Source organism: Neodiprion lecontei, chromosome 3 (assembly GCF_021901455.1).
Source record: "Neodiprion lecontei isolate iyNeoLeco1 chromosome 3, iyNeoLeco1.1, whole genome shotgun sequence".
Lineage (NCBI taxonomy): Eukaryota > Metazoa > Arthropoda > Insecta > Hymenoptera > Diprionidae > Neodiprion > Neodiprion lecontei.
The window spans coordinates 39,303,888-39,322,041 of record NC_060262.1 but is presented as its reverse complement, the minus strand read 5'-3'; the positions used below and the strand labels follow the sequence as shown (position 1 = coordinate 39,322,041).

Below are 18,154 nucleotides of genomic sequence, written 5' to 3'. Positions count from 1 at the left end.
TTGGGATCGCCTTAAAGACGACATGATCATGCCTTGCGGACTTAATTCTCTGGCGATTACTCGTCGTTTTGTTTCTTCCGACTTTTTCCCATCCGTCGAAGAGAATGTTCCATGTAAATCGATCGGCATGCACCTTTACATTCGTTCGGACTGTGTCCAGTCGGATGGACTCACTTCATGGCCATTGAGCGGTGGCTGAAAATGGGCCTGCATCACTCCCGCGATTCGAAAGTAAGAAACTAATTTGGCATTTCGCACGCAGCGTCCACCTAATGCATGCGCGCACAAAGGTACGTGCAATATATCTTATTTTCAGACTCGGGCCTCTGGCTTGCCTTTGGAAGAGAGTAGAGAGGTATTCCCGCTTGAATAATGACGACATCCAAATCCTGTTTAAATCAACATCCTGACAATAGCTTTGCGGGCGGCTACAACTCATTATAAGATTACCTTGAGAGGGTATCTCGCCCTGGCTCCATAGAGCCAAGTATTTATTGACTAAATAAATTACAATTGCAAGACTTAAGCGTTTTTCCATCTCCCTGTACGCTTCACCGATTCACTTCGGCTGAGATCAGGTCTCGCCGTGCCTGTTTCGTCGACACTCTTCCAGATCCGCTTTCTCTTCCAGGTTCTCCTCGCTTCCGCCCTCTGCTCGGTCTAACGGAGACAAATTGCTCGCAAATTCGGTTGCAATTCAAGAAATTGCCCCGCAGTTCGATGCTATCTTCGAAAAAACATACGCTAAGCGATGAAATCTCTTTCGGGTATTATTGTTATTCTCGATAAACTGCTGCGGAGAGAATCGCGGTTGAACGTGAGTATCGGCGAATCGCTTGCACCTTATTAAGCGCCCAATCCACGTGCGAAGCCCGGGAAATTTGAATGCGTGTTCTCTCACTCTCTCTCTGTCCCTCCGGCATTTTACCATATTTCTATCGGCCAAGCGGAATCCATTTCTAGTTCCTTGACTCCTGCACCTCCCGTCAGTCCCTGGACGCGGGGAAACGCTCGCCTGTAGAGGCTCTTCACGCACTTCTCTCCTCTCTCTTTCCCTCTCTTTAGGACGCGTCAGGTGTAGGTACCTCGAGTCCAAGAGACGCGGGGACTCTTGTTGCACCGGATAACAACTTCGTGGGCGTTGTAATTCCTCAGTCACTCACTCACTCACTCGCTCGCTCGCTCCTCCAGCTCTTTTCTTATGCGACTCTCAACGTCACCGCAGGTCGCACCCATGGATTTGCATGGCTTGCACACATCGTCGCCGTACGGTAACGACTCGACACAAAATCCCCGCTTATCAACGCCACAATCGTTCAATCGACTTTTCGGCACCGTCTTAAACTTCGCGGGTCAAGTCAGGCCGATGCAGATTGAGATCTGTCGTGTTTCAACGAGCGGCCGATCCGGTCTTGTTGCGGAATAGCCGCAACCGGATCTCGGAATGAATAATTCCTAAAATTACTACAGCCAGTGTGTGTAGTAACACATACACAGCTGCGGAGACGTGAAATGAGACCAGAAGATTATGGTAATCGATTAACCGATTCGTTCAAACATATCTTCCGGCATTTAAGGTCCATATCTCACGACTTTTGACCCAGGCAGTGAGGATCAGCTCGGTACAACCTTGCGGCGGACCAATGGATGGACTTAATCGGGTTTTAAACCACGCAGAGCCGGTCGGCCTCTGCCGACAAGGTGGAAGTGTGCCGCGCCATATTCAGATCATCGGAGCGCCGATGGACCGGAGTTTCCACAGCGTATAATAAGAGCTGACAAATTCTGGTTATACATAGAATATAGCCGAGCTCAGTTTACGCGTGTGCACATATATTGCTGGCGTATAAAAATCGGATCTGCATAATTCTAGCGATTTTAATTGGCCTTAAGGACGGGGCGGCTGAAACGTATCTCGGATGTTTTGCCACATTTCGCCGCTCTGATCTTCCGTTCACAATCTTGTTCGAATCGGTTGATCGCCGCGCGGCTCGCGTCCTCGACGTTGTCGTGACTAAATATGAATAGCCGTTTCAGCCCCGACACTTGCGGCTAAAAACAATCTTGTAATTAAAGAATGATGATTAGCCGGTTAAGCCCACGTCGAGCAATGCCGCGAATGCGATGAAGAACCGATACGTCTGCAGCTTGGCTCCCTCGGGCTCCCGTCACTCCTGCGGGGCCCGACTCTCGCTCCCTCTAAGGACGATGGGCCCCGACTCTCGACGCACGCCAGGCCTCGTCTCCCGACGAACCGCAGGTACGGTCAGGTGTGCTGCTCGGACCTCTAGGAAGTGACCTGCCATGAATTTAAGGTGATACGTGGACGGGTTTAAGTGCACGCACGAATACTCAAAGGCGACGCGACGTCGGCTTCTTTCTCTCTCTCTCTCGCTCTCTCCTTTCCCTCTCCCCTCTTTCAGCAGCCGAGATTAACGTTTTTACTTTTTACTCCAATCGCCACGGACCTTCTGGAAGTGTACGTCGATCGACAATCCGATCACGCCTACGGTTCAGCGTTATTAAAAACCGGTGTAAAACACGATTCAAATGATAATTTGGGGGACAAAGAAAAGGGAAAAAGAAGTCGGCGCGCTGGTAATCGTTCTAGGGTGATGCAGAAGCTCCTTGGTCCGGTTTTTTCCTCGACGGAAACCAAGCAAAAAACCAACGAAGAACATTTGGCCAATGAAACAAAAATATCAAGTCCTTGCCGCTATGATTACAGTCACGTGAATAGTCGATGACAACTAACATGTAGGTATAATTGAATCTTGGCCCAGGGAAAAAATATTCCAAAGTGCAGACTGAAAATGGTTGAAGAACACAACAAAGTTGGAATGCTTGAACAGTTGGCTGCAAATTGAACCACGCTGCTCCGTTACTCTCTGCAACAGCAGCCGGAGAGTACAAATGCCCACACATATTACCCGTCAATTAACCCTCGCGAGTTGACTATCGAACGAAATTTGGTTTGACGAGGGATTCCCGCGTTCGATCAAAGAATGTCTCGTTATAACGGATACACAATGGACCCTGTCGTTCGACCCTCTCGAGATGCTCCTCCGCTTCCGAAGGGGGGCCCGTTCACAGCCTAGCCGAGATTACCTACATCCATTTAAGAGTCCTGCCTTAGCCGCGTCTAAGCCTCTTCCAGTGATTCGCCTCTGGCTTCAGGTATTATTTTCGACTCGAGCACCCGGTCTTATTGTCACCATCCATTGTCTTGTCGTTCCACCTTATTACCGCGTTCTCCCTGCAGCCACCTTTCTAGCTCAGCCCCGGCCCTCGTCTCTCCCTGAGAATCATCCCCCGTCCGAAGAGAGGGGAAGTGGTTGGTTTCTCTTTCTTTTTAGCTTATTCTTTTTCATTACTCTTGGACTGGATTTTGCCCCCAATGTTTATCCTCACTTCCGAAAGCATCGAGGGCCCGGTCTCAGCTTCTCATTAACTGTACTTTCGAAATACGTACAAGCTGCACTTCCGCGTAACGACCTTTCGGTGTTAATTTAAAGGCGGTGTAGCACGCCGTAAACCCAATTTCGTTACAAGCGCACAGACCCGCGAAGTATTCGTACATTGCCACTCGGTTTCTCCGGGAGCATATTCCTCGGCAATTCAACCGATTTATAGGGTCTCTCGTATCGCTGCGAGGTAGAATTTGCTACCTTTACGTAATTACGAAGGTGGCGTGATATCCTGCTCGTGAAATTGTTCCCTCGAATAATCGCGGAAGAGGCAAAGATGGAGATGTAGAAGTAAAAAGTCTGACTCAAGAGGATTGAAAACGATCGTTCAGGATTCGAGTATTTGCAATATCGCGCACTGACCGATCGGAGCATCTGCGCACCAAGTCCAAAAGGAGGATTTCTTTCGCATTTAAATCGCGGATCTGACCCTGATTTTTACAGCTCTACAGACGAGATGAGATAGAATGCCAAGATAATACGGGACCAGAAATAATCAATGATCGGAGGCGAGCTCGATGCCTAGTACTAAGTGAGAATAAAAGTGAACAAAGCAAAAAAAAATCCTCTAATACACGTACAAGGATCACGGAATAACGCAGCACAAAGCAAGGAAGGAATTCGCTGCTGCAGATGGTCGAAAGATACAGGTATAGATACGTTTAACTGGGGAGGGTGAGAGAGGGCGGAAAAATCAGCTGCGAGAGAAGGATCGATCCCCGAGCGTAATACGTACAGGCGCTCAGTTTGTTCGACGATTTCGTACCAACATCTCCGCGCAGATGCGGCTTTCGTGTGTAGATGCAGGTACGCGTCTATCTTCGCGAATCCCCCAGTTCCGCCGACGAGAGAAGAGGGAAAAATAAAAATAAAAACAAGAAAAATCACAGTGGGCATCTCGTGGATCCCGGCACTCAGCATCGCCACCGCCGATGTAAGTATAAAGTACGAATAGTCACTCTCTCTTTCTCTCTCGGCACCCGTTTCAATGGTCCCCCTCTCCACCTCTCCATGTCTTCGGCTTCGTTCCATCTTGTCGGTAAGTGGAATCTCACCTGCGCATGCACGCCCGTATACTGGGACTTAAATCTCCACGGAGTTCTATTTGTGCGTTGAACAATTTAGGAATTGATCTCGGATTTTGAGTTCTGAATTTCAGATTTTTTTCAGAGCTTAACCCTGCTGAATTCACACGTCAGGGTTGAAAGTTTGAAATTTGAGATTAAACGGGGTATGCATTTCCGTTAATACGTACCTAATGCCATTGACCGAATTATGCCAAAGCGTGCGCGAGGTGCGGATGCGCACATATAGGTATGTTCAAACTTATATGCATTGCTGCAGGGGCAGAGAAATATGCTGCGCGTGTTCCACTGCGGTGGCACCAGCGCGAGGATTTGCATTTGGCAGTAAACAGTCGCGTCGAAAATGATATAAACAGGAGAGGGGTTCGCAAGAGAGTATGGCAAGAAGGAGGCTGCAGAAGCAAAGAGGCGAAAGGCTCGTGAGCAGCTTCTGCACAGCTGGGATTATCATACGGAGCCTCGATTCCTCCTACCCAACCATCCGCCACCGCCACCCACCGCCTAACTTCCTTAAATGCTAATTTACCAGCGAGCTTGCAACCGCACCGCTAGAATCGCGTCTTCTGACAATTTTTTTCTAAAAATTTTGTAGCGAAATTGCGCACGTTTTTGCTCTCGATCGTTACTGCAGATTTCCTTACAGTCCCGGAATCGATGTCGTGACGCGAGTCGATCGAGCATATTTTCACTACATGTGTACGAAGAGAGCTTGAAGGGTGTGTCAAAAGCTAGCCGAAGGTGAAAATGCGAAAAGATTTGAAGATGCCGAGGGAACGATTTCTGGGAACATTGGAAGTTACGCGAATCTCTGTGACACGAGGAGCGGGATTTCTTTGGGACTGGCCGGAGGGGGAGGGTGCAGCGATGGTGGCGGTGGTATCTCGAGCGCATCTTTGGCGCATGGTGAAGTTGCGGGGTATGATACGGAGCGCGGTGTGGTCGTCGTCTTCGTTTGGTCGTAGCGTCGCGGTAAAGAAGCGCGATGCAAGCCAGCAGCAACAGCCACGACGATCGTTGGAGAGGATTGAAATTTGCAAGTCTGGTGAAAGCGGTAGCTGGAAGGAAGCGGGGGAGGCGGAGGGTTCGGGAGCCGTCCTCAGCCCTCGAGGAGGCGTCACGACGTCGAACGGTTTGTATTGTTTCGCCCAAGAACCGCCGGGCGAACCATCATCTGATTTATGGCCACCGTATAGTCCGCCGGGTGAACGCCGAGGAGTTGGTATATAGGCGATGCACGTCGATATAATAGACCGAGAATGACGTACTTCCACGAAGGTAGCTACAGAGTAAGTCAATAATTTCCGTGATCAAGCGTCACATCGATCAGCGTGCAAAGCGCATGACGCGGACATGATCGGGACTGTTTGCGCGAGAGGCGATGATTTGCAAATGCTAAAGGTAAACATGACGCCAAGCTTACAGGCTTTGATCCCGCAGATCCCGATCCAGATCTAGATCGCGATCCCTCCCCATCGGACGCAGGTTATTCGAATTCGATAAATAAATTAAACGACTGGTGTAACACAATTAAAATAATCTCGGAATATAAAACGATGCTAATACAATCAGCCCGAGACACGGTGAAATAATTACCCGTTTGCCTGGCTTATACCTCCTCCAGCCTCGTGCAGTAGTCGCACCAATTAGAGCCTGCTCATGGTACACGCATTTGTTCGTATCGCAGCTCTCCGCTTGCTGCGCTAACCGCGAACAGCCTCCAACTCCAATATCACCTGCTCCAACAACCTCGTCCTACACCACGAACCGATTTTCCAACCTCCAGGCCTTCGGCGCACATCTCATTCTGCGAAAACTTGCTCAATCCTGTTGTCGACTTCCTTCAGGGTGGGTTACAAAAGCGCGCTGCGGTTCGAATCTTATATTGATTTTCAGAGCTGCTGTCGACTTACATGAATCGTATCAGGCAACCGGACTACAGATTCTGCTGAAACTTCTGACGGTGTTTTTTTGTGATGTGGAGTCCCATCCGTTGATCCTTTCTTTGCTTTACAATATTTTCCATTTTATACTTTACTATGGCTTTAAAGTGATAATATATCGGTTTACACCCGAATGCGTGAGAACCTGTCAACGAAACTTCAAAATAGGACTATAAATATTACTACTTCAGGCAAAATACACCTCAGCTTTTGTTTACTAAGGCATCTCACTCATTAAACTACTACTGTAATCAATTTTAATCAAAGTGAAGAAAGGCCCAATGGATGAAACACACTATCAGAAGCTCCATATTTTATTATTTGAATTTTGATTAACAATTTCAATTAGTTGAATCGGATGAACTGAAATTGCATGTAGAAATGAAGTGAAGCTAACGATTTCCACCGATTCTTTTTCGTCTCACAAACGGAATAATAATTCGCTCTGAACGCCTGCAGACATCCCGCAATCAGCTTGAATTCACTCAAGGCTCACGTCAGTGTGGAATTTTTTATTTTTATAACCGCCGTACGATGTAATGCGAACCTGGATTCCTAATTACAAAGTTTGTGTTCTGCTGAGGGCTTAGAACTTCGGTCCGCCTATCATCCCGAAGAAGGCTAGGCGGTACCTGATCATGGGAACCGTAATTCGGGGCCTAGAAGTGCTTTGAATTTCGGGACAAAAAAGCTGGCGAAACGAAGTATCGTCGCTTGAGTGAGGAAGAGTGGGTACACCTTGCGAACCTGAAAGCAGTCGCGAGCGGTGATATTTAAAGCGTATGTAAAGAGTAGAGCGGTGCAAAAAGGCGCGGACAATGGCGGCTTGAGCTGCGTTCGGCTGCCCGGAATCCGCCCGCGACGATTTATGCGGGCGGACGGCGTTCTCGCTTTCCGTCTCACTCGCTCGTCTTCCCAGACCTTCGCCCTTCTCTCTTTCACTCCCTCTTTCTCTCTGTTTCTCTCTCTCTCTCTCTCTCTCTTGCCGCGCAACTCGTTTCTGGATCTCGTATTTCTCAGGTTCGCCTCGCCTCTATAACAGCAGAACGGATACCTACACCGGAAGATTGTCCCCAAATTGCAACAGTTTTCCCCGCTGATCTTTGATAATCCCCGATGATACGAAGAGAGAGGGAGAGAAAAAAAAAAGTAAAACACTCAATAATCTAGCGAAATTTGATATTCAGGATTGTGACCGTGGTCTGCGAATCCAGTGATCCGGTTCCTCTGGATCCACGATAAGGATTGACGCATGGGTGAATATGTCGAAGCCTTATCGGTTCACGGCTCGAGCTGTTCCATCGCAAGTTCAGTTCTACGACAGAATTTTCGCTCCAATGATGCACCCGATTCGATCGCGAGCTGTGCGATGACTGCCCCTGTTTCACGGGGAACTAAAAATGGTAGCGGCATGACTCGGAATTGAATTAAAAGAAAAACGAAAAAAAAATATACACGAAAAATGGTCAGGGCGATTGAGCGAGGCCGCTCGCGACTTAATCTGATAATCTGATTGGCTGCTGTGTGTCAAATATTACAAGCGAAGGCCACGCAAAGTCCATGCAACTCTTCAGGAACAGGTTTGCCCCTGGTGCAGAAATATCGGGTAGGTAGGTACGTCGTTCGAACGGCGTTCGCTGCTGACATCATCGTCCCGTCGTCGTCGTCGTCGTGGGCACGGCGTTCTTTGCGCGGCTGGAACAACCTCGCATAGCAGGTAGACGAGGCGCGTATATAACACGTATAACCGCTCGGCTAATTGAAGTGGTGAAAATTTATTATACCGGTCGATTGAGAGAATCATGACTTCACGCCGGCACTCAAACTATCCATGACTCCGGTGTACCGTATGCCGTTTCACGTTTGCATCCTGCTCTAGGTACCCACCAGTATACGACGTTACGTTCTATAACCCTCCGTCATGCAAGTCGCATGATCGATGAATCAGGTATCCCTGTGTTTCAAACGAATTCCACGATCTTGTCGAAAGGTCTTAACGTATCCGGGACGATTACGTTGATGCAGGAATTTAGCGCTCCTTGGTTTTTTCCAAAGGGTATATTTTCGCATTCCAGAATAACCAATTGCTTCGATGAACATTCTAGGGATTATGCTCACTTCTTTGTAATTCATCGCAAGCTGGAGTCCAGGCTTGTGGCAATTTTTTCATACTAATTTTAATTAGGGTGGTTTCTAAGGATCGGAAAATTTCAAAGCCTTCACTAGCTGGCAATAATGAGAATTTCGTGCCACTCTTCCAGTGTGACAAGAAAAGTTGTGTAGATGCACGCGATGACTTGTTACCAAGATACCCAAGTACAATCAAATCGTTACGATATAGGCGTGTTTATTTCAAAAAAGAAGTAGAGCTATTTTTTTTTCCTGCCCATACACGGTACACGTGTCACTAACAGTGAAGGGGTCAATCCAGCTTGACCCAACCGAAGAAAGCGTAAAGTGTTATTCCTACCGGACGTTGATCCATGCGCAGTAAAGAAGGCCCGAGTCGGTATCAGAGGGCACGTCAATATTCGCCGACATTTACGAACTGCCGTTGGTATTGGCACAACGCCATGCGATATAACGACATTCACACGGGGGCGCGTGTGCATCGTTGCATACAATACATGAAGACATGCGCACACAGAGCGTTGTGTATGGAACACGTACAAGAGTATCATGCGCACGTAGAGACGAGTGCATACGCGCAGGCGGAGGAGAGGCGGCGGCAAACAATGCGACGACCTCCGGTAAGGTACCACGACACTGACTAACCACGAGGTGGTGCGCCGCGGGGCCCGAAGAAGGGGGCCCGATCCTCACGGGGTCCGTCCACCCCGGGGGAGTCGATCCTGGAGCGTCGGGAAGAGCGCGCTGGTCGTGACGCGGCCTATCTTGCATCGGATGTACCACCAGTGTGGAAACACGGATACAGTGCCCCTCTTCCTCGGTGAGCATCGGGGGGCGCCCCGCACGAAGAAGCTGAGCACGGAACAGTCGCGCGCCCCGCGCGCTTTCGTATCCCATTTCTGCGTCTCTTTTATTCAAATTTATTTGTTTCCACGGGCGTAGCGCAGCGTGCCGCTGGGCCCTAGGACCCCGATAAGCTCCACGTAGCCCCGAACCTCCCCGAAGCCTCTGCGAGCACATTATGCCGAACCGTATACGGGAAGCGCTGCGCTCGATCGCGGCTTCGTGACCTCTGACAGCCGTATCGCTAGCCGGACAATTCCTTTACCGCCCGCGCTCCTCGAATCCTCGACGTATGGTGCACCACGCCGCTTTGACGCGACTCCCTTCTCCTCCTCCTCCTGCGGCTCGACGACCTCGTGCAGAATAGGAGATTCCCTCGTATGATTTACATGCCATCAGTTCCACTCGTGACGACGCTATATAACCGCGCTTTATGCACCGGTCAAACCTCCCAGGCGTCGAATACCGGCTGGCCAGATTCCACCGCTCTCTTATCACCCGGATATATGTTTACTTGCAACGTCAAAATCACCCACATTTTTGCATAATTGAGTTGTAAATGCCGCGTTCAATTGTTGACGAAAATCCCGCTAACTAAACCGAGCATTTCGAAACTTGACCTTAAAACTGTTTTTGATTATTCTTTACGTTTTTTTGAGAAACCGACGATGAAGCTCTCCTCACAGTGACCACGCATTTTACGAAGCTTTTAATCATATTCGTTATATACCTACGATTCTACAAAAGCGAAAATACAAATGCGATAATTATTATACTAAAGCGATTAAAAAAATCGGAAAACATCGACTTACCGGAATCGGAAGCAGCCTTGACGTTGCCGATGATGGTGTTCTGGGGCACGCTCTCCTTGACGCTGATTGAGTATTTGGGTCGTTCACAGGCAGCAATTTTGTTCCCAGCGGATGATACGGATATCCTTACCTCGGCATCCTTGAGGCAGTTGAGTCCCGCGGCATCGGTAGCGGTAACGTTGAGATGGTGAAGTTGGGACCTGCCGAGCAGGCTGGGCTTGGCGACGTAGAGATCGCCGGAAGTCCGATCGATGCCAAAGACGCCAGCGTCGTTTCCGCCGGAGATTCGGTAAGATACCAGACCGAAGTGACCGGCGTCCTTGTCGGTTGCCAGGACCCGGAGAACCGCGCCGTTAACTGGGTTGTCGTTCCGCAGGGTGACGTTGTACTGCCAGGGGTCAAAAACAGGCCGGTTGTCGTTCACGTCCATCACATGGACCAGGACTATAGCGGTCGTGCTGAGGCCTCCTAAGGAAGACGGAAAGAGAAAGAATTGGTGAGAATGGAGGAGTGAGCGATCGTCCAGTCTCGCGCTAGTCCGTAGCTTGGTTAATCGAGGGGGGAGGGGCAAGATTCCGGGGAATTGGTAACGAACACTGGGATGTGAAATCCATCGAGAATCCTCTTATTGAATTAAATAACGCCTCCGAAATTAGCCGCATACAGAGAGATCGAATCGGCACGGCTCGCTGGCACAACGCTGCATTGCACCTATACCTACACAGCTGCATACCGGCCCATAAGGCGAACTCAGACTGCTACGCATAAATCATAAAGACCACGTTCGATGGGCTTTTTTTTAAAGCCAATCAACCGGCAGTGCCCGTTGCAACACTCTCGCTCAAGTGAGATCGCAACGTACCGGGTGTCGGTCGAAAAACCCGTTAAAAAAACCCGCTCAAACACCCGGCGTTCATCCGCATCGACTCGCCATAACCGCGATCAGCCGGTACCTTCCTGCGTTCAGCACGGATATGCGCCGGTACAATGCCGTATGTAAATCGTACCGCGTTAAGTTCGAGTTGAAAATCGACGTTGTCGGCGTTTAATGTCATTTCACGGAGGGACCAATTAAGTCGTAGCTGCCAACTCATTATGCACCTGCACTCACGCGCGCACGCAAACGCGTGTACCTTCGGTCGTCACGTCAGGTACGTAGGCAGAATTTTATAGACGTATCCATTGACACATAACTCCATTTTCGATCACCATGGACTACGGTAGTCTGCAGGTTCACGGCGAGCTTGCACCAGCTCTCTGCCCGCAGTCAGTCTCGAATACGTAATTTCGTTGGAAACAGAGACGTTGACCGCCAACGGCCCTCCGTAGGTTGCTCAAGAGCTAATAAGTAGCCTATAGTCGAACTACCAAGGCACGCGTGTGGAGTTGGTTTTTATTTCCATCCGCATCGGACGACTCGGTACCGTTAGCCTCGCTGGTCTCTGTACCCCGAGTAAAATGAAAATGAGCATGTCGAGTACGGTAACCGGTGGTTAAAACAAGGATTCCTGATCGGCTTTTGCGCCGTTGCGCAACGACTGTCGGGGAGAGAAAAATAGTAAAGAATTACGAAAATTAAGGATTACACGGACCGAGATCCATCGTCTATCCATGGCTGAGGCCACGTCTCGTTTCTTTCTTTGTAGTGACATCGACGGTGGATGTGTCGAAACCGAAACTGGCTAATAACGCTCGAACGGTGTTGATCCTCCGCGATCCGCGTCCGGCTGCTGTGGGGTGACTCGGTAGGGCTTAACGCAAGTGTTAATATTAAAGACAGTATGTAAAACTGGTAATCCGCTGTTTAAACGCTTCACAACCGTAACTCATAGTAATGTATGGACTCGCACCGGCACAGCTCCGAGACTCAGGAGATTTATGGCCTTGGGTGTCATTGGAGTCATGCGTCAAGAGTCCCCCACCCCTCCATCTTCGGAGCCTCATTCGTTCCCCCTTCATTGCCCTTCACCCTCGCGGCGTTCGGAACTTCCTACAGTCCCACGAATCGTCGACCTCTCCGATTCCCATGGACCCAACTTGAGGACTTTTCCTCCCCAAGCTCCGATTCGATTAAGAAAACTTTGCGAGAACGACGCGAGCGCTTTCACGTCCGTGTCGCGTTTCCGATCAGTGCGAAAGCAGCGCTAGGTTGATGGTGAGGACGGTGGGAGAGACGAGTTGCAGGGCCTGAGCCGAAGGATGCGAGAGAAACCGAGAGATTTATAGGGCTGGTTCCTCTATCCTTGTGGAGGGCGTCCGGGGCTCTCAACCGTTCCACCACCTCCCCAAAGCAACTTTGAAAGGCAGCGCGGTGGTACCGGATGTGGGGCATTTCTTCCCTCGGTGCGGATTTGAGAGAAATGGGTTTGGCGTGTGGACATGGAATTTGTTCGCCTCGGTGTGCCCTGTGCCTTACCTATATACCCTTGGTTTGACGCATGTGCAAAATGCCGCGAACCCGGCTGTTGACAGTGATTTACAACGCGCCTGGACTTCGCATGGAAATTCCATCAACGATCAGCGTGCCACGAATTCCGGTCCTCTCTTCGCCGTTTTTCAATTCACCCTCTTCAATTCGAACGCGACGACTTTGAATAGGCACTGTCCGATAGCTGTATCCGCGATTGATGCCGAGTGTCTTATGCTACTCGTATTTCAGGCAGGATAATACCTGTCACAATTTTCTGCTGTGAATCTCTTTTCGTCCGTATGCTAGGCTCACCTCCGTGTTAAGTATTAAAAATTATTTGTGAGGTTTAGTACTTGAACAGGTACATATATGTACTCACAAAAACGATTCATGTCCTCATCCACGAGGTGAAGTTGAAAGATATCTCACAGTCGGATTTTAAGGGATTATTTTGAGAGACTTCCGTGTCTCTCTGGAAAGAAAATTTCTCCACGATATTATCTTCTCATAGTCTAGCAGTCCATTTGAAAGCATCGTTGGGGTTAATTACTATCCACGAAATATTTTAACAAGCTATCCGATTTTCCATAACGGAATTTCGCTAGATCAAATGTTTAATTGATACCACGGACTATCGGATATGTTTCAAGCACCGACTAGCAGCGAGGTACGAAGGACTCGACATCCCCATGCAACTCCGCGTGGCACAATGGTACCGGCGAAACAATCGTGTCGGTATAAAGCGAGGAACAATTATAAGGAGAACGACAGCCACTTGCATAAAACGCTACAAAGCTGCGCGACAATGCAACCATAGTCGTTCAGCGGTTGCGTCGCGACGCAAGAGCGACGAGACGCACGACGCTCGTTGAGTCGGCCACGGTATAAGCTGTTGCAACGGCTACCGCCGCGTGGACGATGGAACAGCCGCGGCTGAGGCACAATGAACCACCAATGGACTTTACCCATTGTCCTTACATATGGGCAACGTATACTCGTTGAAAATGGCCACGGAATACTGGCAACGTAAATCATACAGCCTATTATAGAACTACTAGATTTTGCCACGCCGATAGGCCGCCTGTTCTGCACACTACCCTATACTCACCATCGCCGAGAAGATATCGGCTCTCTTTAACGGCCCAACAAGAGTACCCAACCACTTCGCGCTAACTAAATGCCCACTCGCAGAACTCGAGAAGGCAATTCACACGCACCCTCGACTTATCGTTACAGTCGTGCCTTTTTTGAAGAATGAAACAAAAAAATAAACTCTGTGAGAAACTGGTGCACCGAATACTAGAGATTCAGAGTGTTCATTGCGATCGTATTTTCATTGTTAGTAAAAAGGCTCTCTTCGTTTATGGCCATACCGGTATGACCAACAAGTTCTCTATTCTCGATTGAATACAATGCCGGAACATGTTACGCAGGGTAGTTTACGCACCTCTGTCAGTTGCGATGACCGGTAATTCAAGAAAGGCTGCTGTTTCACGGTCCAAAGGTGCCCTGACGCAGATTTCGCCAGTATCACTGTGCACCATGAGTTGTTCAGTGGCGATTCCACTTCCTCCCAGAGTGTAGTTGACCATGGCGTTGACTCCGCAGTCAGGGTCGGTCGCCTGCACCTGAAACATTATAGAAAATGCGCTCATTAGGTTGGTAGGTTCGTTTGGCATGTTAGCACTGGGGGTCAGAGTTCAAATTGAATTGAATAGATTTGGTTGTGGCTCGATACTTGAGCTGTCGATAAAAGAACCTGGCACCGTTCCCGCATCATGGTTTCGCTTGAATAACATGTGCGGACGTCGGTACGGCGGCTATGACGGACGCCGCGAGCTCAGAAGGCTGTTATTTATGTGGCAGGGTATCGCCACCTCCTTTCTCGGGGACGTCAGGTGAGCATCGAGGCGCCCTGGCCCCCAAACTATTAAAGCAAATCAGCTGACTTCTTAATGCCCGGAGGAGAGGCCTGCGCTCTTCATCCGCAATGTGCTAATCCCGGTGCCGAGTGGCCGCGGATTTCGGCTGACGCCTCTGCGTTGCTGCGTTTTTCGAGATGAGTGAAAACGTGGTCAATCGGGCCTCCGCGCAGGCATTCGAAATGCGCGAAAAGCTTTTCGGAGCGGCGATGCGGCGCTGCAGCTGCGGCTTATATCTCGTTTGCGCTACTTGGACGGTCGAGATCTCGTATCTTTTTGAAAGGGTCTCGACGAAAGGAGCGCGGGGCAGCCTGCGCGAGACAATCTCAGAGGAGAGGTGAGGAGAAGAGAGGAGAGCGGGAGTGGTAGAGACGAGCGGATAATAAAGCAGGAGTCCGGTCCGCGAATGATTTAGTGGCGGTCAGTCGAATATCTTCCCGCCACACTGTTGCCACCTCAAGAGTGGATCGCAGCCCGGGTTTTCGTTCGGGGTGGCTTCACGGCCGCGGTAGGGGGACCGGGGAATGGGGACCAATCGGGCCTGTTTCTCCACCCCGACAATCATGTTAATGAATTACTGCACTGCCTTATCGGCGACGATCTGCTCGACTAATTCGGAACCGCTTCGCGGCCCCATTCGTTACGTTCCGGAGTCCGGCTATCACTTTCTACCAGGCCGTTTTTTCCTTTCATCGATTTCGAGATAGCAGCTGCGTGATAATTGATGGATTATCTGTGTTTTCACTCCGGGAAAAACAGGCGTTCGGAACGCACCTTAGGCTAAATCAGTCGTTGGGGCTTCGTACGGCGTTCACCTGCACTCTATGATTCTCACTCTTTGAGAGGCTCCGATTTTATCTCCTTGTGCTTTTTCCACAGGGGCGCATCCGTGGCAATTAGCTTCTGCTAATTAAACAGTTTTATCTCGTATTAGTTCAGGACTTCGCAGCCGGTTCTATACTAGTTCCACCCATTTCTGTACCTCTGGACTTGGGTATCCGGTACACCTTTGCATCGACCTGTACTTGTTATCCGCGCTGTAGACCCTCACCGCAGATTGTATAAAACGCATTGTTCTATTGGTTTTGTTTCCTCTGGCCTTGAGAGGAGAATATCGATTTCAATCGGAGCACCGAGAGAACAATCCGTTGCAATTCCTATGCGACTCTGACTACGCGGTTTTGCCAGTGGTTGCTCGAGACGAGATCTCCCGGCATTTCTTAGTGGCGTTGAAATAACAATTCTTTAAATTCCTTGCTTGTAAATTCGGAGGGGCTGATCACCGGTATGAATAATGAAACTGAGTTTCGGTAATTGCGATATTTTCTGGGTACCTTAACGCTACGACTTATAGATATTCAATCCTGACCGAACGGGCTATCGGAACTCGAAAATAACGTATTCCAAGACATGACCCGACGGTGTATCAACCTAAACATGATTAGTATTTTCGAAACGCCTCGCATAAAGCGTCACCGTGTTGTACGTGTTTGAAAATTCGATTGACCGTAGCTATGTGGGGGCGTGAGTGAACGCATGATAAAGAGACCTGTGACCGCTGAGGCTAGAACAACGCGTTCTTAGATCATTGAATACCAATCAGCAGTTCTGCGGTACGAGTTAAATTTATGCGCCCAGCCAGTGGCTTCTGATCGGCTCCGCGAATGCAAATGAATAATTTTCGCGGATTTCACCACATCGACGCACCTGCGACGAATGAGGCACGTGTCGCGAAATAATGACGGTCATCTTGTCACCGAGTTTGGGATCGGCCTTTATCCAGGAAGTCGGGGACTAGGAGCTGGCGATTGATTTGACGAAACGGTGGACGCCTGCTCCGGGATTAAATCACGTGTTTAGCCGACCTGCACACCTATCTGGGTGGGCCGCATAGCCGACGTGGCCGCATCTCTCATCCCGTCTCCTTGGGCCAGCGCTCCGTTGGTCCCGGAAGGAAAATCCCGCGCCTGCACGGCAGACGGTAGAGAAAAATATTTTTCCGGAATGCGGGTTAATTATAATCATCCATCGAGGAGTTGAGGCAATGGCTTCGAGTCTCGCCGGCTGAAGCACTTTGATGAATTAACTCCGGGTGTAATATTTCTCTCCATGGTGTACGCGAGAGGGACACCGAAGGGATACCGAGGATCCTCTCCCACGCGGGCGCAATAAAGGAGCGCGCGCCGCGTTCAAGAAAAGAGAGAGAAAGAAAAAAAACGAGCTTATAAAGGAATCTATCATATCCCGGCGATATATGCGCGCAACCAGTATCCGAATGGTACACCTATATACCCGTGCAATTTCAGATGCGTTCGCCGTTCATCTCTATGCATGTACCTGCGTCATATATGCCTGTGTAACGCACAATCGCGCAACGGCGCGGCGGTTGTCTACACCGGTTATAAAGTACGGCGACCCTCTTCTGAACCAACTTGGGTCTGACGCGCTGCCGTCTTTAGACACTGTTTTTTTCTCATACAAGCATGCATAAAACGTGTATATAGTTAGGTGGATATCTGCAATGCCCAAGGTACCTGTTCAGCGTGTCTCAGCCCCGAGCCACGCTCGACTGATGCTGTGTACCTACTTTAAGAATTCTCGATGCAAAGTTAGTGCAAAAGGGCCCTTCTGATGGTCCCACGTTTTAGAAATACTGCGAAGATTTATATCGAAGTTGTTCCAGTGGTACTAATGAGAATTTCCCGTTAGAACAGGTTGAAAAAACAGGACAGAGAGAAAATTTAACGGACCGAAAAAAAATTGTAATCTGTAATCAGTGACTCCACTGTACAATATTTAATATAACTTGAAAACAGAGTCAATTAAGGTTCGTATTTATCACCGATTGAAAGTAGCGCTAAAGCACGATTTTGGTTAACTTGGGAGGCTGAAAATGGTACGTACATCCATCCTATAACACAACTGTCGATTGAAGAACTAAGTAACTCCCCAAATGATTCCCATAAGACAGTGACGTTCGTTATTCGAAAAGTGAAGTTTCGTTACACGATTTCCATGGAACTTTGAACCAGGTTTTGGCTTTCGCTTATCGAAGGTATAATGAATTAAGCTTGTACTTGCGCACCGTTAGTTCGAGAAGCTTGTGAAGCCAGCGCGAGAGTTGCTTACCCAGCTGTGCTAACTACCAGGCACAGCAGAAGAAGGCAACAGTTACAAATTGTTCACGAGGAAAAGTTATCGCAGTAAATCGTGGAGGACTCGGAGCGCGATGCCTCTGGTATGCCGAGAGTTTTTCGCGAGTGTTGGATGCACGCAAAGGATGAAGGACGGGGCTGGTCCCCGTCGGTGGTGTCCGGATGTCCCGCACGCGGATAATTACGCACGGAACGCATCGCCACCCGACCGGCGTCGGCTCCCTTTGGCCAAGCCTGCGTCGCGATATACCGGGCCCCGTGGAAGGTGGCGTGCCGATGTGCTCATTTTTAAACCCCCCTTCACCTATCGTCGGCCGTAAGACCGGCGCACCATTCATTCCCCCGTAGTGTTGAGCAGGCACTCGGTACTCGTATCCTGCGTACGCATCA

General features: G+C 49.4%; 1 protein-coding gene across 1 annotated transcript in view; it reads right to left on the bottom strand.

Annotated features, from left to right (window-relative positions):
• The window catches only part of LOC107223491 (protein dachsous), a 236,081-nt gene that overhangs the window by 37,216 nt on the left and 180,711 nt on the right, over positions 1 to 18,154 (bottom strand). Inside the window, exons 2-3 of the mRNA XM_046735989.1 lie at positions 14,135 to 14,315; positions 10,278 to 10,745 (exon numbers count right to left, since the gene is read on the bottom strand). Coding sequence (XP_046591945.1) covers positions 10,278 to 10,745; positions 14,135 to 14,315 — 649 coding nt within the window. The remainder of the gene's footprint in view (positions 1 to 10,277; positions 10,746 to 14,134; positions 14,316 to 18,154) is intronic.